General features: G+C 39.0%; 1 protein-coding gene across 2 annotated transcripts in view; it reads left to right on the forward strand.

Moving 5' to 3' along the window:
• The window catches only part of naaladl2 (N-acetylated alpha-linked acidic dipeptidase like 2), a 664,743-nt gene that overhangs the window by 219,897 nt on the left and 419,285 nt on the right, over positions 1-25,561 (forward strand). For both annotated transcript variants that reach the window (XM_008106012.3, XM_008106011.3), the window contains exon 2: positions 8,081-8,570. In XM_008106012.3, coding sequence (XP_008104219.2) covers positions 8,081-8,570 — 490 coding nt within the window. The remainder of the gene's footprint in view (positions 1-8,080; positions 8,571-25,561) is intronic.

Consider the following 25,561-nt stretch of genomic DNA (forward strand, 5'->3'; position numbering starts at 1 on the left):
AATATGCGATGATTGTTTCAAAATTAAGTGAAGAAAACCCACGCTTGCCAAATGCTTTCTAAATATATGTGTTTATGTATTCTGACAGAAGCTTTATTTTTAACAGTAACCCATGCTCTCTTGCCACTTCATAAACAGCTTTTGAAAATCTCATCAGCTTCTGAAATGGCTTGTGATGCAGCATCAGAAGGAAAGAAGAGAAGAAAAGCTATCTTGTTCTTCTATATGTGGTTTCAGAAACTTGAAGTTCTGGACTGCATCTTTTTTATCTCCTTTGCTGTCAAGATTTAAGATGGTATATGGGTTAAATGAGGTTTTTTAACCTGGAAGAATGAAGAAAAAAATAGGAGACCGATTTACTTTTTCTCTGCATTGATTCTTTCAAAACCCCAGAGTAGTTTGAAAAATTTTCTGAAGAGATAGGTTTGGACTGACTCATGTTCTTTGAGGGCCCTTCTACACTGCCATGTAAATCCAGATCATCAAAGCAGATAATCAACATTATCTGCTGTGCTTTGAATTGAATTATACGAGTCTACACTGCCATATAATCCAGTTGAAAGCAGATGATCTGAATTTTATATGGCCGTGCAGAAGAGGCCTGAGAGTCTTTTTTCTAAAAGGGAGCTAAGGGATCTCATTTCCCCCCACCATCTTTCCAATGTCTAGTTAATCATGGTTCTAGAGCTCAGAAAAGTTTATTAGTCCATTTTAATAGTGTAGCGAGTATCTTGTTTGTTTGACACATAAAAGGCCCAGAGTTCAAAACCAGATAGAAACAGGATTTCTGAGAACCAATATAGCACAATGGGTTCAGCACTGGACTCAAACCACATCATCACAGCTATACAATACAGTTTGAAACTCATATAATATAGACTCCTATGATGTAACTCAATGCAGTTAATCTGCATTATATGAGTCTACACTGACTGAATTATATGGCTGTGTAGATGGGAACTAGGATACTGGAGGTTAGGGCTTGAATTCCCACTTGGCCATGGAAACCTAATGGGCGACTCTAGACAATTGAGTCAGAAAAAGGCAAAATCAATTCCCACCACCCATCCCCGGACTAATAAAATCCCATGATAAGTTAACTTTAGGATCAACATTAGTCAGAAACAACTTGAAGACACACTATATTGCACAAAATTGTTGAGGTCCTTGCATAACTACTGCCATTGCTGCCATTATCAGTCATTCATCTCCTAACTCTGGATATGTTTCCCAAAGAGATACTAACATATAGAAAAAAATCCTGATCAGTCCTGTCATCCCACTTTTTCAGCTGCTTTTAAAATATTTCTCTCCTCCCACCTTCTCCTCTTCTTTTTTAACTTGTTCTAATGGTTGTGAATGAAGTTCAAAGTGAAATTTCTCTGAGGCCCCTTCCACACAGCTGTATAAAATCCCACATTTTCTGCTTTGAACTGGATTATATGTCAGTATGGACTCAGATAACCCAGTTGAAAGCAGATATTGTGGATTATCTGTCTTGATATTCTGAGTTATATGGTTGTGTTTATATAGTTATATGGTTATATGGCTGAGAGATGCTATCAATGGTCCCTTTCCTATGTGCAAATGATTTTCCCCCTGAAAAACATACACATTCCCCATATGATAATAATAAATAAAAGATTGGAAATCTCAATCTTAAGGAAACCCATTCCAGTTAAGGAAGAAATGAAATCCTTCAAGGATTGAGAAATAGCCATGATATATAGCACAGAAAATGGTTATTGCTTATCCAGGGTAGTAACCATTTATGGAATTTTATTCCATTTTTATGCTCTGCTTATGTGGACAAATACTTAAACGTTCTTGATTAGCTTCATGCGACTTGCCAAAATATTCCTTTAAAACTCATAAACAGCAAGTGCTTGGACACTGCTGGTATATATTGGCTTCCGCTATCCCATGCTTGCATCTCTCTCTCACTCTCACTTACCTCACTCTCTTTCTTTTGCTAAGAGTCAGCACTTACGACCATTTGATTTGACATGCTGCAGTTGCGTTCTGTTTTATATGCAGAGTGGTATGAAGGCAGCTGTGAGGGAATGCTGACTTTTTACTTCTAGTGCTATAAAAATATGCATTTTAGAGCACTCCCTATTTGGCTTGCTTGTACTGTAGTGTGTACACCACACAAAAAATTAGTTTTGATGGTTGTAAGGAAAATCAACGGAATTTCTGTTGGGCTCCTTCACTATGAAAGCTGGAGTGTTTGTATTTCCAAGAATGTAACAATGAAGAGCTTCCCTCCATGGTGAATCAAAAGATTGTGCATCATGGACATCAGCAAGGTGTTGGATTTCTTGAGCCTTTTTTGTCCACGAGATGTTCTTGAGTTCTCTGACCCTTCTTTGAACCTCAGCTTTTGCACTAGCATAAATCTTTTTCTTAGTAGCATAGTTGGTGTCACTCTGCCTTGTTTGGAAGGCTTTCCTTTTCTTATTGATTAACTATTGGATCTCTTTGTCATTTTCATCAAAATGATACCACAATTTTAAGCAACTCTAGGCAGTGAGACCTAAGGGTTATTGTTAGCAGAAACCTGGCCATCAGTGATCAGCCCTGATGAAATCTCAGCCACACTGTCCAGGCTGCCCGAGTCTGAGGGAACCCACTTGGCAAGCTCAGAAGATAGCTCGAAATGGAAATCAGTTCACAAGCAAGAGAAGGAATTATGTTAAGACTTTATTCATATGAATAAGATACCAGCCTGTGATGATTCACAAAGAGACTGGAATCTGATTATGAGGGAGACAGTTTCTTTTATACACTTAGATTTAAAATTCCCGTCGAATTTCTGCTATCCCAATGGGAATACAGTGTTTCCTGTAAACAGGATATTCTCTGATTACAAACTAGTTGTGCATTACTGTTTTCAAAAACTGATCCATATACACCTTAAATTGTTATTTTCCATATAGAACCTAAGTGGTTTTTTTACATAAGTAAAAGTACAGAGGCCTCCTGAGAAACTCTGGATGAATCATGGTGCCCAACATGCTGCCCATCATGGCCACTCTAAAGGTGCCCCACACACCCCTTGTTGTGGCTTTCTTCAGCCATGACATACCACTTACCTGATCTTAAGCATTCTGGTTGACATCAACTAGAGCACTGCTTCATTAAGGAAGCTGGGGAAAAGAGGTAATTCCCCCCTTCCCTCCTCACATCCCACTCAAAAATAAAGAATGTGGGATGGCAGTGAAAATAGTTGTAGCTTGTGGTGACAACAGCTCAACAGTCTTTACTTCCCCTTACTCAGGGATAGCTCAATATGTTGCTAATGCTATTGTAAAAGTAATTGTACCCATAAGGGTGCTAGAAAGGTGAGAAGGTGAAAGTCTCACCTCCTTGGTGATTTTGGAGCAGTTGCCATAATTGTTTCTGTGGTCTTCAGGGTGATTTGTTTTACTAAGTACTGCCCATTATTTACTCAGAATAATAGGTAATATCTGTGTACACGCTTGCATATGCAAGAGCATAGTTGGCCTCAACCAACACCAGATGTGACTCTTGAGCTAAAATGGTTTGAATCCCTGCAATAGGAATGAACTTCCAGTCATGACCAGGCCATATACCTCCCCTCTCTGTCTCACATGACCAGAGTCAGATACCATGTCTACACTGGCAAAGAAAGACAGACTTACCCCAAAGCTAATGCTGGCAGTCAAGAAAACATATGGCTACTTCCATGGAGGATCTGCCTTTTTGGTTTTAACCTGGCATTCCTCTGAAATGATGTCAGGGAAAGGTCCAGTGCTTTCTTCAATCTCTGGAGTTGCATTAAGTCCAATTCAGTCCAATTAGCTGTTCCCAGGGCAAAGGCTACATCATTTCCACCCCCGTTCAATCGACATAGAAGTTGAGTGCAACACTTCCTTGTTGGTCACATGTCTGGGCACCCATTTATGACCTCGGCAGAATAGCACATCAGGCTTTTCACAGAGCTTTCAAGCTGGTGAGTATTTAGTGGCAGCAGTAATGCTGATGTGGGACTGGCCCAGCAGGAATATGTGAATGATGCTGCAGAATCACACAAATTCAGCCAAGTGCATGTGGTTGTATTCATCCATGTTCTTCTAGTGCATCATGGCTGAACTTTGGAGCATAATGGATTCAGGGCCCTTCCAGACAGGCTCTATATCCCTGGATCTGATCCCATGTTTTCTGATTATCCCAGATTATCTGGCAGTGCGGACTCATATAACCCGGTTTAAAGCAGGAAGCCTGGGATCAGATCATGGGATATAGGGCCTGTCTGGAAGGGCCCTCCATGGCCAGTGTAGATATGCTGGAATTACCACTTTTTACCTTGGTTGCATACATCCATGTTCACATACACACTGCAGCCAGTCCTCTGGAGAGAAAGGTAATTTGAGAATTCCATCTATCCAGCCATTTACCAAACTCTTCTTCTGTCTGAATCCGTGCCATGGCTTTCTCGGGCTTCTTAGCACTGGAAAGCAAAGCACAAGAGGAAATCTTTGTAAGGAAAAAGATCAGCTAAGATATCGGAATAGAAAAAGAAAGCATGCCTATGAAGGAGTAGCAAAAGGGTGGAAATGAACTAAGAGATTCAGGTAAGAAGGTGTGGTAGGGAAGAGAAGAAGGAAACAGTGTAGACTGAGGAGAGAACACAGACTGAATCAAAAGGCTCTACAGGCCAGTCTGGCTTAGTCCAAGTGTAGTGACCAGCATTTCCAGAACCCATCTTCAAAAACCAATAATTTGAACTTGGCTTAGAAACTTGCTCTTTATATACACTAGCTGTGCCCGGCCACGCATTGCTGTGGCGTTGTCTGGTGGTGTTGGTGAGAAATGGTTGAGGTAGTGGTGGTATTGAATGTCTGTTGTATGGTTGTCTTTATGTTTAGTATGCATTTGGTTGTTTGTGTACTGTGAAAGTGGTGAGGAAAGAGGGGGTCTATGTCCCTGTGTAGTACTGTATAGTATTTATACGTTGTCCATGTGTTGTGAATGCTTGGATTGTGTCCTGCTGCATAGTAGAAAGGGTTGGGCTGGATGACCCTTAGGGGTCTCTCCAAACTCTTGTGCCTGTCCCCTGGGCTGAGTAGGTTGCTAGGAGACCAAGTGGGTGGAACTTAGCCTTGTAACTTTTCTTTTTGTTGTATCAACCAAGAACCGTGGATGATAGGTTGTATTGTCAAATTTCGAGGTTGGGGGGCCTGTAGTTTTGTCCGCTGCCCTGATGCCATCTATCTATCTATCTATCTATATCTATATCTATATATATATATATATATATATATATATATATATATATATATATATCTCCATAGGATTGGGCTTTAGCTGTGCAGTGGCCTTTTCAATTTTCAGACAGTCTATAAGTGTTGCTCTATTGGAGCTTCCTGCAGTAGCCCCATCTCAATTATAACTAATATGTGCAAAATTGTAACAGTGTCCAGAATTGTCAATGTGCTTTGCTAAAAAATAGTGTCAGGATGAAATGGAAAGGTCTTACCCAGTTAATATACCAGTAGGAATATGGAAGGAAGTAAAAGGAAGTCAATAAGATAACAGAAATTCCTAAGCCATCCTCCTTAAAAGTCAACCAAGACATAACTGTAGACAAATTTGAAAGGAAACTAAATAAATGTTGGTCGTAACAATGGTGAACAATTTTGTAACGATTTTCTTTAACTCTCGATGACCCCAAATGATCCAAACATTTCTAGGACCATTATATGAGCTGTGACAGTGGGAAAAGTGAGCAAGTGATGTTTTCTGAGGGCAGTATCAGGAGGTGAGGACCTCCAAATGATCAAGCTATGATTCTATGATTCTATGATTAGGCCTTTATTATTGTGCTTATTATGTTTATTTATACCTTTGTAAGGATTTTTGGATCTGCAAATCAGACACAGCTCTGAGTGAGGCCCTTTTTATTTTGGTTAGCATGCAGTGGGCTGTATCTGTATTTTGGTGTGTTTTGTCATCCCCTCCCCACTTTCACATATGATTGCTCCCCTCCCTCTCTGTGCTGCTGCATATAAGTAGGTTCATCCAATATGTGACCTAGAAACCACTATCTGGAAGAAGGATCTGAGATAAAGAAAATTTATTAATGTGTAACAAGGAAAGGGAGGAGGCCAGGATGTGAGTGTCAATCAGATAGTCGTCACATTGTGAGTTAATATCTGTATCTGCATTTCATTCTAATTGATGGTTCTGTCCGCTGTTTGAAAAGCGTTAAATTGCCACTGCTTATATGATGGAATGTCTATTGTCGAAGTATGAATGAAAACGAAGTCTCTTCCCTGCAGTCAGTTTAGAAATGATTTGTAGAGAATTGACTTTGAATGTTTAGATTAGAGGTCAGAGTTCTACTTTGAGGGCGCACATGTTGAGATAGAAATATGCCTGAAACTGCCACCATTATACTTTGCCATTAAGGAAACCATTTTGCTAAGAATACCAACCAGGCAGTGATTTTGATTCATTTAAAATGGGAGAGAGATGAAAGGCAAAAAGGAAAAAGTGGGAGGGGGGACTGCACAGAAAACAGATCAAAACAGATTGGCAGGATAAATTCAAAGTAAGTTAATAAGTCATTGAAGGGCTGTGCATTTATCTGCAGGTGAAGAATTGAACATTATATCCAGATGGAAGGCTTTTATTGAAGCATTAAAGGGCATGGAATGTCACCCTGAATTTTCTGCCATTACCCAGCATTTCTTTCCTTTGGTAGATGGCTTGATAAAATGGATTTTTTACTCTTAAAAAATAGAATAAAAGTACTATGACTATGAAAAAGATAAAAAGCAAATCTACACAGAAATAAATACCTGTAAATCCTAAGACAACACAACTTCATGAACCCTCCATGATTGCAAACCAGGGCCACTATTCCGTGATTTTTCCCCCCTGGATTCAAATAAGAAAATGTATTTAAGGGAAAAATTTAAGGGCTGAAAACCAATATGTCTATAGCATGCAAAGCTTTCCGGGCTTTAAAATAACTCTTTAAACAGCTTCTTATAGAAGAAGGAATTGCTAATGAAATGGGATACCTTCACAAATGTTGGGCAGTTCTTTTTCTGGACATCTCTATTTTGCCCTGCAATAACTAGTGAGGAATTCACAGACTTCCTAGGTTTGGTAAAAGATCATGGCCTGATGTAGCAAAATCTCAACTTTAATCTCCCTGTTGGATATATTCCTGGCAATATGGCTAGATGATAATATAATGTCATCCCCAGGAACATTTTTTTCTGAAGAAAGTTTGGTGGAATGATGAGTGGAGTGTTTTTTTTTTAATATAATTTTGCAAACTTATTAAGGGAAGGGAACAGATAACATTCTATGGCAAATATCCATCCTACCAGGATTTTAAAGTTGATTGATAACAGATCTAGAACACCCAATTTCTATTTATGTAATCCGCATTAACTTTTGCCTTTGGACATACTATCTGAGGAATATAGGAGTTGTATTGTAACACATTTGGCACTAGATACTGTTTAAATTAATTGTTCAGATAAGCAGCGACTTTGGCCATCCACATTTGTGGGCTTAACTTTTGCAATTTGACTGTTTTTGAATTTAACTAATATGTTCTCTCTAGGAATCTCCAGGTCTTCCAGGATGATTATCCTTCTTCCTTGGAGGCTTTTAAACAGAGGCTGGGTGACCATCTGTCGAGGGTACTTTGATTGTGTTTTCCCTGTGTGGCAGGGGGTTAGACTGGATGGCCCATGTGGTCTCTTCCAACTCTATTATTCTATGATTCTATGATATGACCAATTTCTGTCAGACGTTGACTATAGAATTATGCTGGAGGGCCTAGAAATTCCTAAGGAGAGCATTTCTCTAGCAATCTCTCAATCTGCTAGGGTGATTCTATGGTCTACTTCCCATGAATATTGACCAAGAGTAGCCCTAGAAAACCTTGAGATGTTCTCTGATGTAAAAAAAAATACAATATTTTTCAAATTCATGGTTTTTCCCCTTTCATGAGGATTCTGTGCCTCTTACCCCTTGGAAAGTGGAGAACCTCCTGTACATACCTTTTTGCTGACTTTTTGTTCCCTCTCAACAGGTAAAAAAATGACCTATCACAAAGTCAGTGGAGATCAGAGATCACAATACCTAGATAATGATGACTTACAAGCCACTTCCCTTGAGCTGGAATGGGACATGGAAAAGGAATTGGAGGAACCTGGCTTTGACCATTTCAGGATGGATGGGAGAGTCCATGAGCCAGTAGAAGAAACTCAAAACACAGACATTGACCTGGAGCCTATTCAGCCATCAGCATCTCCCAAAGGAAGGTTCCAAAGACTGCAGGAGGATCCAGATTATGTGTCCCATTATGCAAGGACTCCACCAAAGAGCAATCGCTGTAACTTTTGCCGGATATTTAAGCCATTTTGCACTGCTGTAAGTTTATTTATTTTGGGGATTTTGATAGGCTATTATGGACATGCACAGTGCCCTACTTCCCCTACATTATCAGAACCAAGTGACTCTGATATCAGTCAGGATATTATTAAAGAAATCAGAGCAGAAGATATTGAACAGATTTTCAGGTATGTACTTTTTTCCATTTTAATTTATTGATTTTGGCAAGTTATGATATATACAGTATTTGAACTCAGCTTTGATAATAATTGAAAAAGAATGTTTGATCGGATGACTCAATAGACTACTTCCGAATTGCACTCCATACTTTCCCCTGGAGAGACTATTCTGACATTTTTAAAGTATAACTTGAAAACAATTCATTGAAATTAATGTTATTCTGAATTTATTAATATTTTTCAACTTGGTTTTCACAATAATATTACATTATTGAATAATGATTATAATTTTGCATTATCGTATGTATTATATTTTTAACTTTCAGAGAATAAGCTCTCATTATACTATGGAGTCACTTTTTTAGTAATTTTAGTTTAAAACAACAAATGCACAGTGGTTTCCAGCCTTCGGTCCTCCAGCTGTTTCGGAACTTCACCTCGCATAAATCCCAGTCATCTTACCAGCTGTTAGGAACTGTCGGAGCTGAAGTCCAAAAACACCTGGTTACAATTGTGAAAATTTTAAGAAATGCATTTAAAGAGAAAAGCCACCTGGGAAGGCCAAAGCTTGTAAACTACTGCAATGCATTAGAAATGATAAGCATAAGCAATGCATTAATGTACATTTCTTTTTGCTTTTATTGTTAAAAATATAATTTCCTTTGCCAATTAGAGTTCTTATGTTGGCATAAATGGAAAGATTTCCAAATTTCTTTTGAAACAGCCAGCAGATAAATAGTGGCATGGCTTGCACAGAATGCTAGAAAAGATCATGAGGGTGTCTTATGCTGTATAAAAGAAGAAATGCTGGAAGAAAAGAAACCTAGCAGCTCCTTTAAGTGCAATGGATTTATTTCAGCATGAGCTTTCATTGATTTGAAACCACTTCCTCAAATGTATGGCTGGAGAGTGTTACTGGATTTGCCAATGACATGTGAGATCCCTACTGACATTTTCTGAGCTGATCTATCTCTATTCTGACACAAAAGTGGGTTTGGATATTTTTGTTTGCAAATCAAATATTGAGATATCAAGATCCCAAGAGAGAGAGAGATTCAAGCACTACGTGTTTTGTTCTCAGTTTTGCTTTCAAAAGTTCCATGAGTATATTGCAACTTATGATTCCCATAGCAATGCCTGACGTATAGAATTAAATTTTGATTTTCCCTTTCCTTTCTTTTTAATCTGAGCCTTTTATATATGGAGCAAAAATCAGGTTTTCTGAAACAGAATCATGGCAGGTTTATCATTTGGAGAGCACATAGCCATGGAAATGTATATTTTTCCATAGCTAGTATTCCAAAAATGCTAACTTAATTCTTTCTCTTTTTTTGTGCCCATTTTGTGTCTCTGATGATACGGTATCTAAATATGTGATCTGTTTAACCTGAAGGCCAAGGAAACCTTACCACTTTTGCTAGGATATAGCCTGGCAGCAATCTTATATTTAATAATGTGTATGTGGATTGGTATCTTTCCAGCTTACATTATGCAAATTCAGTTATTAATATTTTCACACATTTTGGTATAATACACCTATTCTGGGTATAAAATATCTTCTACAAAAGTAAAGTGGAAAAAACTATGTTTTTCCTTAGTGAAGTTAAATGAGAAAGAAAAAAGATGGTCAGCATTTTTTATTCAGGTACATGAAAATATTCATTGACAAGAACATTAATATTAAAAACACATTTTTAGAATTTTATAATTAAAATTGAAACAGTTGCCCTCTCAATATGAATCATATCCTCAGGTTCAGAAATGGAATTCTTTGCTGACATGCACGTAAGACTTGAATTCTTAGCTCCAAATCCTTCTGTGGGCTCCAGCCACTATACTTGACCACCACATATTATTCAGAAGGTGGGCACATTATTATAACCTTACTTCATTTTTTCAAGGTTACTGTAATTTATTTCACTACTGATTCATCTATATACACAGAGCAACTATGATAAAAAATAAATAGATCTACGTGTCTGTTGTGTATGCTAAACCTACCATATTTACCTTCCTTTTTAAGGGTAAGTTTTGCAGAGAGCATCCCTAGAGTTTGCATTAGCACTTTAAACATTGGAACAACAAGTACTCTTTGGGTAAAAAAAAAAACAAAAAAACTTTTTTTCTGGTGTGTCTTTGCATCTGTCTGTCCAGTTGTCTCAAATGTGCATCTTAGAACCTTACTCTACATTTTGCCCCATTCTCAAGAGTTCTTCTTCCCTACCATTCAGTTTACTGCTTCTGCAATAAATAGGGAAAGAAGCATTGTCTTGCCATTGCTTTGTATCAAATTTAAATTCTCATTTGAAGGAAGGAAGGAAGGAAGGAAGGAAGGAAGGAAGGAAGGAAGGAAGGAAGGAAGGAAGGAAGGAAGGAAGGAAGGAAGGAAGGAAGGAAGGAAGGAAGGCAGGCAGCTTAATTTCTGGCTCATATTAAACTTTCTAACTAGAATGAACACAGATAAGTTTTATTGCTTGTGTGTATTTCAGGTCACACCCCCCCCCCCCCACACACACACCCCAAACAAGAAAGGATCACCTCAAAATGTAGTATTGATAATTGTGTTGGAAAGGCTTTGGGACAGCTAGATTAAAAAAAACATGACAAATGCTTGAAAGATCCAAAAGGAAATTAACAATTTTTGTTCCTATTAGTACTGGATTTTTTTTCTGTCCAGTATTACAGATGCCACAATGAATAATATAGAGACAGAAGGAGGGACAGATGTTCTACTTACTTGTATTAATTTGCTTAAACCTCTTGTCGCTGGGAACCCTGAAGAAAATTACTGTTTACATCTATATTAAAAACTTACAAGTAGGACTTGCTACAATTTATTGCAGAAAGCCATGTTTCTGTTTGGAGTTCTGATCTGTCTCTATGACTTTATGTCATGTCTTTCAATATGCAGTTGACCCCACACACTCATGAGGGTAGCATACAGAACCCTTGAAAAAGAGGAAAATCGGTGAATATCTTACAAGTTGATATCTCAATCTATCTTTCTAGATCTGTAGGCTAAGGAACACAACACTTCCATCCTGCCATCATTTTAATTATAAAATTCTAAAAATGTGTTTTTAATATTAATGTTCTTGTCGATGAATGTTTTCATGTACCTGAATAAAAAATGCTGACCATCTTTTTTTCTTTCTCATTTAACTTCACTAAGGAAAAACATAGTTTTTTCCACTTTCCTTTTGGAGAAGATATTTTATACCCAGAATAGGTGTATTATACCAAAATGTGTGAAAATATTAATAACTGAATTTGCATAATGTAAGCTGGAAAGATACCAATCCACATGCACATTATTAAATATACACAATACATAGGGTTCACATATACACAGGGTTCATAGAATAACAGAATTGAGAATAGTGGGAGATAACCCGGTGTTGTCTAATTGACCCCCACTCACATCAAGCCAATGCAAGAATCCACAACTAAATTATTTCTTAAGGGTCATATATCTTTTTTATTATTAAAATATTAAGTACTTCAGTAAACAGCATCAGCTGGAGCCCAAGATTTTCCTTAACCATGTAATAACATAAAAGATATTGATCCAAATTGAAGAGAAGAAGGCTTAGTGAAGGCTACCTGTAATAGCATGTCATGTTTAGAGTATCACCAATCAATAGAGATGGCATCACTTCTCGGTGTCCTCTGTTTAGGCACTGTATGCCCTTTGTAATATCTATTGCGGCTGCTTGCTACTCAATGCAGGGTAGCAACAACCAGGCCTATGTGCAAATAGCTTCTGAACTTTCTTCTAAAGAAGAAATCATCATTGCAATCCACAAGGGAAAATAAGCACATGTCATTTCAACTTAAAACTCACCAAGGGGGAAAAATCTCATTGCTATGAGACGGCATGCATTTTTTTATATACTTAAATGATGTTTCATATGAGTAATAAGTTCTGAAAAATACATCCCAGTAGGGACTTGAATTTCTGTAGTCTTGTATCGTCTCACTCAGTCTTCAAACATGAAATCCTGAATCTAAAGACAAAAATCAAATCCTGATCCTAAATCTCCCCTACCCCACAAAAGTATCTATCTATTGATCTTCTAATCGATTGATTGAATCTATCATTCTATTTATGCCATTGGGACCATTGCTTAATAGAGTGGGCAAGCAGTGTGTGTATATGATGCACAACTGTATAGCACTTTCAAGGACATATTGTCTTTGTGCGATGGTAGCATAAGAGTAAAACATCCCCAAAGAAGTCACAACTCAGTGGTAAGTTATGCACCTAGCTGAAAAAATGCCACTCTTACATGGTGCCCAATTATGTAGTGGGATCCCATGTTATTCAGTGGAACATTTTGTGTGGTGCACCATTGCATATTGTCATAAATCTCTAACTTGGTTTTGTATGTATCTCTGTTATTCTAAAGCTTCTCATTGCAGCAGATTTGCAACCCTATGATAAAACACAGACAACACAGCCTTTCCTACACTTCTATTTTACAAATAATTTCTATTCGTTTTCACCTTTATTTCCCACCAATGTCTGGGGAATTATTTTGTGTAACTTTAGACAATGCACTTTCAATATTCTGAACTTCAGTTGCTCTCATGTAAATTAAAGTATCAGCTTTTGTTCATTTTTCCCTTTCCCTGATCCTCAGTTCTTACAGAATCAGCAGTTCTGTTTAGAAATCCCTTGGGCAGCCTTTAGGAGATTTTGGAACAAAGCTTTTTCAATGAAAACCCTCTTCAATTTAATTAAGAGACCCCAGTAAGCGCCTCAAAAATCATCAAAGATTTGCTGCTGCTGAATTAAGTGTATTGACTTCCATTGTGTGACCCTCTGAGGGGATGTATGGTTCTTCCGTTGACCTTATGATGGTTGCTTGGTTTTGAGAGATGTCAAGGTTGCTAATATTATTAGACATTTAGTTAAGAAAGCCCTGTTCAGCAAAGAATACTATTGTAGCATGAAGATTGAGGTTGAATAGACCCACTGAATCCAAGGAACATTTACTTAACATTCAACAATGAATTCAGTAGACCATTTTTGTTGGAAATATCAAATAGGTTTTATACATCTATAATGTCATTATATCTGAAATTCTTCCCCTAAAAATCTATTTTAAAATTATTATTTTAATTATTTTTTTTAAAATACCATTTTAATTTTTAAAAGGTGGTCTTGTTTTGCATCGTGTTGCAAAATACATCCATAGTGCTGTTGTTATTATTTTTTGCGTTTTGACCATTAGCAAATGTGTTACTTGCCTTGTGTAAACAAATCAAATTGTAAAAGTCTCTAGGAAGATAAGTCAGTTCCTATAGCTGTATGTCCTGGGGCCATGGTATATTTTAGCTCTTAGTAGTCAGACATGAATGTTGTTAATAAGGCAGTGAAGGCTGCTGCCAACCCACAGAGAGTAAGTAGGCTTCAATCTGTTGTAGTGAACAGAACTATTTTTTATGCTATTCTCATAACAGTAATGACAAAAATGGAGGCCATTAAGAAGAGGGTTTTTTTTCAACCTCCCCCCCCCCCATCCATTCTTTGGGAATTGATTAGGGGATAATGAAATTGACGTCTGAACAGTAATCCATTTCAATGAACAGTATGTTTCACTAGCCACTACCAAGAGGAGACTGCTTGTTACAGTTCATTTCACATGGAAAGCTGATGGGTTTCCTGGGGTACTTCAGCATCAGGCTGAAATAATCACTACCAAAATAGATTTTATTCAAAGGCAAATCACTTTTTAAAAAATACCCCCCAAAATACATTCCACAGCTAGGAAAGTGTGAAAACTTTCAAACACAGAGGGAGAGAAATAGAGGGGAAAATATAGAGAAGTTTGCACAGTTTTTCCATGACTCCTCATGTAGTCATGTAACACTTCATGATGGACAGCCAGAGACTGGAGGAGGTCTGGAGAATTGGATTTTTGCAAATTCTGAAATGTGATCCATACCTCCTGAACAAAGGTGCATATTGAACTGAATTATATGAACAGACACTGCCATACAATCCTGTTCAATGCAGTTAATCTGCATTCTGAAACTGAATTATATGACTGTGTAGGTCCAGCTGTAGAAATGCAATGATTTTAGCCTTTCTTGAAGCATAGGACAGCTGTCTGTGGGTTGTGTGTGTGTGCATATTTCCAATTTCTGCATCTCAGTTGCTAACATCTATGTAAAACATGCACAGCTTTAAAGAACTACTTTTTAAAACACAGCTCTCAGGGGAACCAGGCTATGCCTATGGAGTCTTTGATTTGTAGTTCAAGAATGATTCACAATCACTATGTAGGGGAGAAAATAGTTCCTTGAAAATGCGAGTGTATGTACATTTTCCTCATGTATTAGACCTGGTGTTTTAGATCTGAATGACACTCAGATGCCTGTTGTATTCTCCTGAATTACATCACTGGACTAGACAGGTCTGTTTTCTCTTCCAGCATGATTCTTCTCATGCTCGTGAATAGTCTTCCACTCAGCATATGTTTTACAGGCAATTTTTCTTGTCAAAACAAAAGAGATTTGGGGAAATTCATGGATAACATAGCCATCAGAAGTGAATTAGACATGGTGGCTTCTTATTGTCATATCATCAAGACATGCCTCCAATGAACATTAAACGAAGAATTAGATTACTCTGACCTGTAAATCCTTGGGCAGGCAAATTCACACAATTCTGAACAGGATACCCTGTTTCCCCTAAAATAAAACATCCCCAGAAAATAAGACCTAGTAGAGGTTTTGCTGAATTGCTAAATATAAGGCCTCCCCCGAAAGTAAGACCTAGCAAAGTTTTTGTTTGGAAGCATGCCCGCTGAACAGAACACCAGAGTATGCAGGATTGGTAAATGTACATATCATAGAGTGTTGTACATGGAAATAATGGTAGTAACAAGAAATTCTTGAAAGGATTCACAGTTTGTCTGGTTATGCTGGTTTGTGATGAAAACTACTGTACAGTATATAATAAATGTTCATTTTTTGTTCAACAATAAATGTGAATTCTTCTTCATAGAAAACTAAGACATCCCCTGAAAATAAGACCTAGCACTACTTTGGGAGCAAAAATTAATATAAGACACTGTCTTATTTTCGGAGAAACACGGTAGTAAGATAAATGATACTTTGGTGGCATGACTAGCATGCATTGAAACAGAAAGGAATGCCACATTAAACCCTGTCCTGCACCACACCACTGTGGGAAGAAGTTTCTTGCACCTTGCCATTTTCCTTTCTGGCTTCCATGGCAGAGATAACATAGGGTAGGGCACTGTACAGATAACACATTTTCGTCCAACGTTTTTTCTACATCATTAGATCAAGGTTGGGAGTTTTTATCAAGGGAAGGGGAACTCTTTTGCAGCACCCTATTTTTTTTAAGGCATGTGACATCCCATCCCTGACTTCCATGCCAAATCCAGAATCTATAGCCTCACACATGCATTTTACAGAACTGCTGCAACAAATTTTCTTCTCCTTTAAAAAGAACAGATCCTCCTGGGGTTGCAGAGGTGGTGGGTGGTGCAGGGGGCTGTTGCCCATTTCTGCTTTTAGCCCTTATGCCAGGGGTCCTCAAACCTTTTAATTGGAGGGTGAGTTCATGGTCCCCCAGACTTTTTTGGGGTGGCAGGGTGGACTATAATTTGAAAAAATCATGAACAAATTCTTATGCACACTGCACATATCTTATTTGTAGTGCAAAATAAACCATGAAAGAGTAATACAATATGTAAAACGAAGAACAATTTTAACCAGCATAAACTTACCAGTAATGAATGGGAAGTGTGGACCTGCTTTTGGCTGATGAGATAGTCAAGTTAATTAGGGTTGTTATTGTTGTTGTTGTTGTTGTGTGCCTAAGTCTAATGTTTAGGAAGAGGGCGGGTAAATGAGCTTGGAGGGATGAATTTGGCTTGCATGCCTAAGTTTGGGGATCCCTATTTTACGGTACTGGCCACATGTCTATTGCTGCTGACATAGAAGAGTGTAGTGTTTTCTAGATTTGATGGTATGAAATGAGTTGGGGCAGAATGATAGGCTAGACAGGCCTATATCCCATTCCAGCAGGGTTTTTTTTTAATTATCTTAAGTAGTTCTCCACTAAGCAATTTTTTTTAGTTGTGATAATTTATTTCAAAATGCAAGATAAAAGCCACAAGTGTATGTCTTTTAAAGGGGGGTTGGGAAATGCATGGATAAACAAGCAGTCAGAGGTTAACTAGACATGATGGCTATACATTATTTCTAGTAGAGAGTAATGTTGAACCAGGCCAACCTAGCTAGAGCTGGCATGAATTCCTACAAAATGGCAAAGTTGGCAGCAAAGACATTATTTTTCTTTGACACCATCAGGTATTTTTCAAATTCAAACAATTCAAAGAGAACTTCAGATGGAGAAAATTATGCAAGCATCCCTAAATGATATACCTCATCTAGCCACCTACTGTGATAAACTTAATCTTTTTCCCATACTCCCATGGACATCCTCTTGTAAGCATCAATTAACTTTAGGAATGCTTGTTATAAATCCATTCAGCTTCTCTTTTGTCTTCTGCAGATCACTGAAAACAAAATGTCAAGCAGCTCTTCAAAAAATTTTATTCATCCTATCAGTTTTTTAGTGATGGATAAACAACCACTTGCTCCTCTTTTCTCAAATATGACTTCCATGTTGCTTAGAAAAAGAAAAAAACTTCTTTTATACCATAGCTATGTGATGATCCACATGAATGCATCTGAAGATCAAGCATTTTGAAGGCTTATTGTAGTACTGTAGGGGAAATCTTGGTTGGCCAGGTTGAACAGCACTGAATAGTCTTGCTGCTTGCAAGCCTGGCCGCTTTCTACCTTGCAGAATTCTTGGCTGGCCAGTTTGAATAGCAATCAATAGTCTCGTGTGGTAGGTATGAATGCTGCAATTAGGCACCTTGATTAGCATTTAATGGCCTTGCAGCTTCAAAGCATGTTTGCTTCCTGCCTGGGGGAATCCTTTGTTGGGAGGTGTTAGCTGTCCCTGATTGTTTCCTTTCTGGAATTCCCAATTTCCCTGCTTTCAGAGTGTTGCTCTTTATTTACTGTCCTGGTTTTAGATATTATATTATTCTGTATTATTATACCACAATAATTATTACATATTATATTTATAATCTTATATTATCTGATTAGAACTGGATTATATGAGACCCCTTCTACACAGCTGTATAAAATCCATGCTGAACTGGATTATATGGCAGTATAGACTCAAGATAATCCAGTTCAAAGCAGATACTGTGGATTATCTGCCTTGGCATTCTGGGTAATATAGCTGTGTGGAAGGGCCTTGAGTCTACACTGCCATATAATCTAGTTCAAATCAGATCATCTGTATTTTACAGGCAGTGTGGATCAGGCCTAAGTGCACTCTGCCTGTGCCCTGGGTGCCATTTTGGCTGAGGAAGTTGCTAGGACATGAAGGGGGCGGGACCTAAAGGCAGTGGGGGAGAGGCTAAAGCAGTAGAGCCTACCTTTCTAACTGGCAGTTAGGGGGAAAAGGCTCTTCCTCATCCTCTGTAATTTGGACTATTTTTCTAGGTTTGTTTTACTGAGAGACATATTTTGGATGATTATGTCTTTTGTGGCCAAATTTGGTGTGATTTGGTTCAGTGGTTTTGTTGTTTACTCCATAGTAAAATGCACATTACATTTTTATATAGAGAGATGATTTGCATATTCTTCCTGACTTCAAACTGTTTACTTTAACTAACTGCCTAAACTGTTAGGAGGAGGGTCTTTTCTTGTCCTATATATGTTTATGTCAAAAAGCTTAAAAACTGTCCAGTTAGGCATAAAAGGGATATAAAATTTCTGCAAACTGTTAATGCATTTTGATCTACTTAAAATGCACACACAAAACCTTCTTAATTTGTGATATTCCATCCGTGAATGTCCTGTCACCCACAAGCCATATGCTCACCAGCTATGTGCTACAGCTTGTCAGATACTTTCCACCCCCTCACATTTTCGCACACAGGTATCAAAATAGGCATTTGTTGAACACTGGTAGATTAGATGTCCTGGAAGCTGTGCAATATTCTCTCTAATACCCTATATTTTGTAAACCTATCTTTTCATATTACTGACCCTAAAGAAATGAAAAATCTAAATGAATGAGTTGGCACCACAAAATTATACAGTATACTTTTTGAATTTATTTTTCACCTGACATATGCTTTGGGGGGTTCATTGGGTTAAGACAAATTCGACATAACTAGTAGCCCAGAACTAGAATCTGCCAGAACCGTATCAAACATATGGCTGCTAGTTTTCTAGGATCCCACTCCAAAATGTCAACACATGGCCCCCTTTTATATCATTTCTTCTTCCCAATCTGTTCTAGTAAGAGTTCAGGCAGAGGTGTCTGATGCTTCCAAGGACTGATCTCATCAATTGTGAACATTTTCATTCCCCAGATGGGTCAAACTGAACCCAGAGGTTGTGGCTCTTGCCTGATCAAGGAAAATGCTGAAAACAGGCCTTGTATGCTAAGGCAATGACTTTCCAAGCAGATAGAAAGTACCAATCTCCATAGACCAATGGACAGAAATATAAGACACATTCCATTAACCAAGACCCTTTTATCTGAACATGCTGTTTTATCAGTTTTCAATCAATTTCCAAAAAAAAAAAAAAAAGGAATTTGCAGCTATTGAGATTACATCCTTAAAGAATAGATTATTTTGATTATGAAGATATAAAACACGATTATGTCTAGTTCTGAGCTGGATGGCTGTCTGTGGGAAAGTGGTGATACTTAACCCCAGATCTGGAATGAAGATATGGGCCTTTTTCATTTCACATTATGAATCCGCAATTGAATCACCTCTTCTGGATGGATACTTCCAGGAGTATAATAGGTAAAATCATCTTTGGCCGGGCTGTGGTGCAGCTGGCTAGTAACCAGCTGCAATAAATCACTACTGACCGAGAGGTCATGAGTTCGAAGCCCGAGTCGGGTTAAGCCCCCGACCATTAAATAGCCTGGCTTGCTGTTGACCTATGCAGCCCCGAAAGACAGTTGCATAACATTCGGGCTCGAGTGTTATCAATATGCTGACGACACTCAGCTTGTGTTAAAGATGGAAGGCCAACCGGAGTCTGTACCCGACTGTTCTCACCAGTGCCTCGAGGCCATTATTGGATGGTTGCGTTCCAGTAGGTTGAGGGTGAATCCAGCAAAGACGGAGATCCTATGGCTGGGCCGACCGGGCGGTGGGGATATCCAGTTGCCAACCCTGGATGGCAAAGTGCTACACCCGTCTCTACTGGTAAAGAGTCTGGGAGTCCTCTTGGACCCTTCATTGACTATGGAGGCCCAGGTCTCCGCCGTTACCAAAACTGCCTTTTTTCATCTTCGGCAGGCTAGACGGCTAGCCCCCTATCTATCTAGTAGGCTTGCTCAAATAATTCGTTTTCCCCGTTTACCGTTATTGATTCGTTTTTTTCGATTGTTTTGAAGCAATATCGAACCTTGGTTGTCCACACGTCTGGATATCGCAGTTTCGAATCGCGAGAGGCCGTTTTTTCTTATTTCTTCGTTTTTTTCGAAAAGAAAAAAAAGCTTTTGCAAAGCACCCAAACTCCTTTCCTTTTGCCCCTCAGCCAATGGGAGGCTCAGCCAATGGGAGGGGGCGAGGGGGAAGGAGGCCGAGGAGGAGGAGGAAGACGGAGGGGGGAAATGGCCGCCGCCGCCGCCGCCTCGCCTCAGCTCAGTGCATTAATTAATTGGGCCTTAATGAGCCCCCTTCCAAGCCAAACCCACCAGAGAAACACCCTCAATGCAAACCTTGCAACGTCCTTCTCTCCTTCTTGGACACAAAGGCAAAGGGAGGAGGCACTTCGGGTTCCCAAGCGACCTGAAAAGAGCCATAGAGAAAGGGAGAGCCAGTGCGCATGCTCCACCCTCCAAGGCACACAAGGGGGAGTTCGCATGGGAGCCGGAAGTGTTGGGGCCTCCGTCCCTCCCTTGCTTTTCCTCTTTGGTCTCCCTATCTTGAACACAGAACACGCATGAAAAAAAACACACCATAATTTCACAATATATAGTTTAAATAACAAAAGGAAGAGGAAGGAAGAGGCCCGGGATGCGAGGGGGTGTGGGCCAGGCCCGTCCTCGGCTGCTCCCAGGGGCCCAGATTCGCACCCTCCCTCCCCCCAATACAGGTCTCCATTCCATACTACGCTACATGAACTTGAATGGATACTGTGGTTGTGTTGTCGAAAGCTTTCATGGCCGGGATCACACTGTTGTGGTATGTATTCCGGGCTCTATGGCCATGTGCCAGAAGCATTCTCTCCTGACGTTTCACCCACATCTGTGGCAGACATAGAGGTTTTGACGTCTATGCGAAGCTAGGCAAGTGGGGTTTATATATCTGTGGAAGGTCCAGGGTGGGAGAAAGAACTCTTGTCTGTGGGAGGCAAGTGTGAATGTTGCAATTGGTCACCTTGATTAGCATTGAATAGCCTTGCAGCTTCAAAGCCTGGCTGCTTCCTACCTGGGGGAATCCTTTGTTGGGAGGTATTAGCTGGCCCTGATTGTTTCCTGTCTGGAATTCCCATTTTCTGGGTGTTTCTGGGAAGGTAATGGCACTCCATGTAGTCATGCCGGCCACATGACCTTGGAGGTGTCTATGGACAACACTGGCTCTTGGGCTTAGAAATGGAGATGAGCACCAACCCCCAGAGTCAGACATGACTGAACTTAACGTCAAGGGATACCTTTACCTTTACCTACACACACACACACACACACACACACACACACACACACAAGCAGGGACTATATATATATATATATATACACAATATATATCACACACACACCAATTTAACAAAGTTTCAGCCACAAAAACAAAGTTTCTGAAGTAGAACAATGACTTTCACAGTAAAGACAACCCAATTTAACAGGAAATAAGACTTTCAAACCAGGAACAGATTACTGCAATTATTAAAAAAAGGTTTATTATAAAAGCTATGAAAATTTGCCAAAAATCAGAGGATAAGGGAAACGTTCCACATTTTGGTGAGCTATCAGTGTTAAATGTGTTCTACCACTGTACCAAGTTTGAAGAAGATCACTCAAAAAATGAGGGCGGGAGAGCCCCCTAAGTCCCCCCCCCTTCGGGCTGTTTTTGGGCCACCGCGCATGCGCGTCCGCCATTAACGAATTAATTTAGAAAATAACGAATTTTCATTAATTTCGAAAAATTTTGGGGGCCAAATTCGTTATTAGCAACAAAAACGAAAAAACTGCCCCCTCTAGTATTGAAACGAGTTTAGAATCAAATTTTTCATGGATCGATCAAGCCTACTATCTAGGGACAACCTGGCTACAGTGATCCAGGCTACAGTAATCTCGAGACTGGATTACTGTAATGCCCTTTACATTGGCCTTCCTGTGTCGGTGATCCGGAAGCTCAAATTGGTGCAAAATGCAGCTGCCCGGCTCCTTGCGGGAGTCCCGATAAGATGCCACATAACACCAATCTTACGGCAGCTGCACTGGTTACCAATTGAGCACCGGATCACTTTCAAAGTGATGGTGCTTACCTTCAAGGCCTTACATGGTCCAGGGCCGATGTACCTGAGGGACCGCCTCACCCCCTACAAACCCCAGAGATCCCTCCGTTCTGAGGACCAAGACCTGCTGGAAGTCCCCAGTTTTAAGACCTTGTGTCTAACTGCAACTAGACGCAGCGCCTTTTCAGTAGTGGCGCCATCTCTGTGGAACACCTTGCCACCTGAAGTTCGTGCCTTGCGGGACTTGTTGGCCTTCCGCAGGGCATGTAAGACACACCTGTTTCGACAGGCTTTTAAGTTCTGTTGCTGATGTTTTAAAAGGTGCTTTTAGGATGTTTTTAAGATTTTTTTTAAAAGATGTTTTTAAAATGTTTTTTAAATTGTTGATTTTAGCCGGTTCTTGTAAGCCGCTCCGAGCCCTAGGGGAGTGGCGGCATATAAGTTTGAAAAATAAATAAAATAAAATAAATAAAGTAGGGAAATTTAGGTACGCTTTATGCGGGAGGCTAATTTAACTAATTTACAACATCATAAAACTGCCAGCAAAACACAAGGAAAGGAATGAGGAAGTACAGCCACTAGTGGACAGTGAAGCAACAGCTCCCCCTGTGGCCGGAATCGTGAAGCTGGAAAAAAATGTTAAATGCTTCTGTATCTGTCTATATATGTTGTTTGTCTGTTGGCATTGAATGTTGGCCATATATGTGTTCATTGTAATCCGCCCTGAGTCCCCTTCGGGGTGAGAAGGGTGGAATATAAATACTGTAAATAAATAAATAAATAAATCTTCCTCATTCTGTTTAAAAGAAATACATTCTATTTTTTCTGCCCCCCCCCCCCCCTATGCAATGTTATAACTGACAAATGCATTTTTTCCCAAATTGAAATGCATAAGTGGAATTCCAACCACTTGTGGATTTGTTGATGCTGTTTGTTCTCAAGTCAGCTTGAGCTTATGGCAACTATTAATGCAAGATCATCATGAGTCTTCAATAATGCTGCTGAGGTTTTACAAACTCAGGATCATGACTTCCTTTATTGCATAAATTCAGCTTTAATATATTTTCTCCTTTTCCTTCTACATTCCATTTTGGCTCTCTGTGGAGCCATCAGAGTGTCTTGGTGAATTGTGAATTTGGAACTTGGAAGGGATTTTGATAATCATCTATTCCAACTCACTGTTTTGTGTGTGATAAGCTCCTAGGTAAGACGTTATTTCTTGTGCTTCCTCTATACCTCCCATATTTTACTTTTGTAATCCTGAAATATTTTTTGACAAATGTAGGTTTGTAGTTTTAGGAAGGAAAGAGGAATAAGAGGCATCAGCAGTGGTGAGAGAGTGGTCTCTTCCACTACACCTGGGAGATAAAGGGTAAATGGTTATTCTGTGCTATTCTGTCTTCTATCACATTTCCACTGATCACCACACCACAATTTCAACCTGAAATGACTTCTTCAGTCTCTCTAACAGTAGGGATAGCCCTGCAAATTGTGTTATATTAGATTAGAAATGTTATATTAGAAATGTTAGTCCTCAGTGATTATATCTCAAGTTATGACACACACTAATATTTTCCTGTGCTCCTTCCACCTTTGCTGTTCTTGCTGCTCCTTTTGTGATTTGGATTTTCATTGAAATACAACCCCAGCTATTGTATCACTGCAAACCACCTGCATCTGCTGACATATTCAAAGAATTTGGGATGGAGGCCAGTTTTGTGCAGAGCTCCTGCCTACTGCTTATGTGTTTGACAGTAACATCTGGCAAAACAGATGCCAAATTGGAGAGAGCCATAATTATTTCAGGAGGTGGGGAAAAGTTGTCATGCATAATTATTATCACTCTCCTATCACAGGTATTAAAAACCAGAGCAGATCATTTTGTTCTTCACCAGCAGCATACCTTGAGGTGGTGAGGTAGTGAGTGTTTTGTTTTCTTCTTCGCTGCTTTAAAGTTGAGCTAGCTTGATATCAGATGATGTACACACATACATATATTAAATCCATATCTAAGGAGATGGGAGAAAAAAGTCTCTAAAACCACAAGAGGAGAGCACAGCATTTTTTTTTTTGGAATAGCTCCTATTCCAACACAGATCACAGGAGCTATTGTGAGAACTGCCAAATCGTGTAGGGGAGTCCATAACAAGTGAAAGTATGTGATATAGTCCTCCGTCGGCTATGCACCATTTCCTGGAGCCACTCATAAACAAAAGCGATCAGATGTGGTGCCAGCAAAAGGAATGTGCCTTCGCCTTGCTTTTCTCAGCAGCAGTGACCTTTAGATTTTTCTTGCCGCTTGTTCCCTTTAGCATTTCTTTCTCTCGCTCCTTCGCTCCTTCTCTGTGTCCCTTGCAGGCTAATAATAGAATATGGCAGGTGTGATTGAACATTCATGTGTATTTACAGAGGTGCCATGAAGCAAATATTTAGGCTGTCTTAAAGCAGTCAGGGTTCTGCTTTAGTTTTTTGCTTTAACTAGTTGAGGCAGTTTAAAACACTGCACCTGCACCTAACTTGCAAAGACACTTTGGAGTTACACAATGTTAGTCTGGGTGATTTCAAGTAACTAAGCTTGCATTGTTTTAAATCTATATACAGTAGAGCAGGGGTCCCCAAACTAAGGCCCGGGGGCCAGATGCGGCCCTCCAAGGTCATTTACCTGGCCCCCGCCCTCAGTTTTATAATATAATATATTGTATATACATATAATAGTGATAATAATATTATAATGTAATACAATATAACACTAATAATAATAATACCATACAATAGTATTAATTATATATTATATATTACTAATAATATTACTAATAATATTACAGTATAGTGGTATAGTTCAATATATAATGCTAATAGTGTGCTATGCTAATAATATAACATATTGTATGTACATATAATTTGTAAGCCACTCTGAGTCCCCTTTGGGGTGAGAAGGGTGTGATACAAATGTAGTAAATAAATATAGTAAATAGATAAATAAATTTTAGACTTAGGCTCGCCCAAAGTCTGAAATGACTTGAAGGCACACAACAACAACAACAACAACAACAACAACAACAACAACAATCCTAATTAACTTGACTATCTCATTGGCCATAAGCAGGCCCACACTTCCCATTGAAATCCTGATAAATGTATGTTGGTTAAAATTGTTTTTATTTTTAAATATTGTATTGCTCTTTCATTGTTATTTCATTGTTCTTGTTGTTGTTGTTTTTGCACTACAAATAAGACACGTGTAGTGTATATTGGAATTTGTTTGTATTTTTTTTCAAATGGTAATTTGGCCCCTCAACAGTTTGAAGGATTGTGGACTGGCCCTCTGCATAAAAAGTTTGGGGACCCCTGCAGTAGAGTCTCGCTTATCCAATGTAAACAGGCCGGCAGAATGTTGGATAAGCAAATATATTGGATAATAAGGAGAGATTAAGGAAAAGCCT

Source organism: Anolis carolinensis, chromosome 3 (genome assembly GCF_035594765.1).
Source record: "Anolis carolinensis isolate JA03-04 chromosome 3, rAnoCar3.1.pri, whole genome shotgun sequence".
NCBI classification, from domain to species: domain Eukaryota; kingdom Metazoa; phylum Chordata; class Lepidosauria; order Squamata; family Dactyloidae; genus Anolis; species Anolis carolinensis.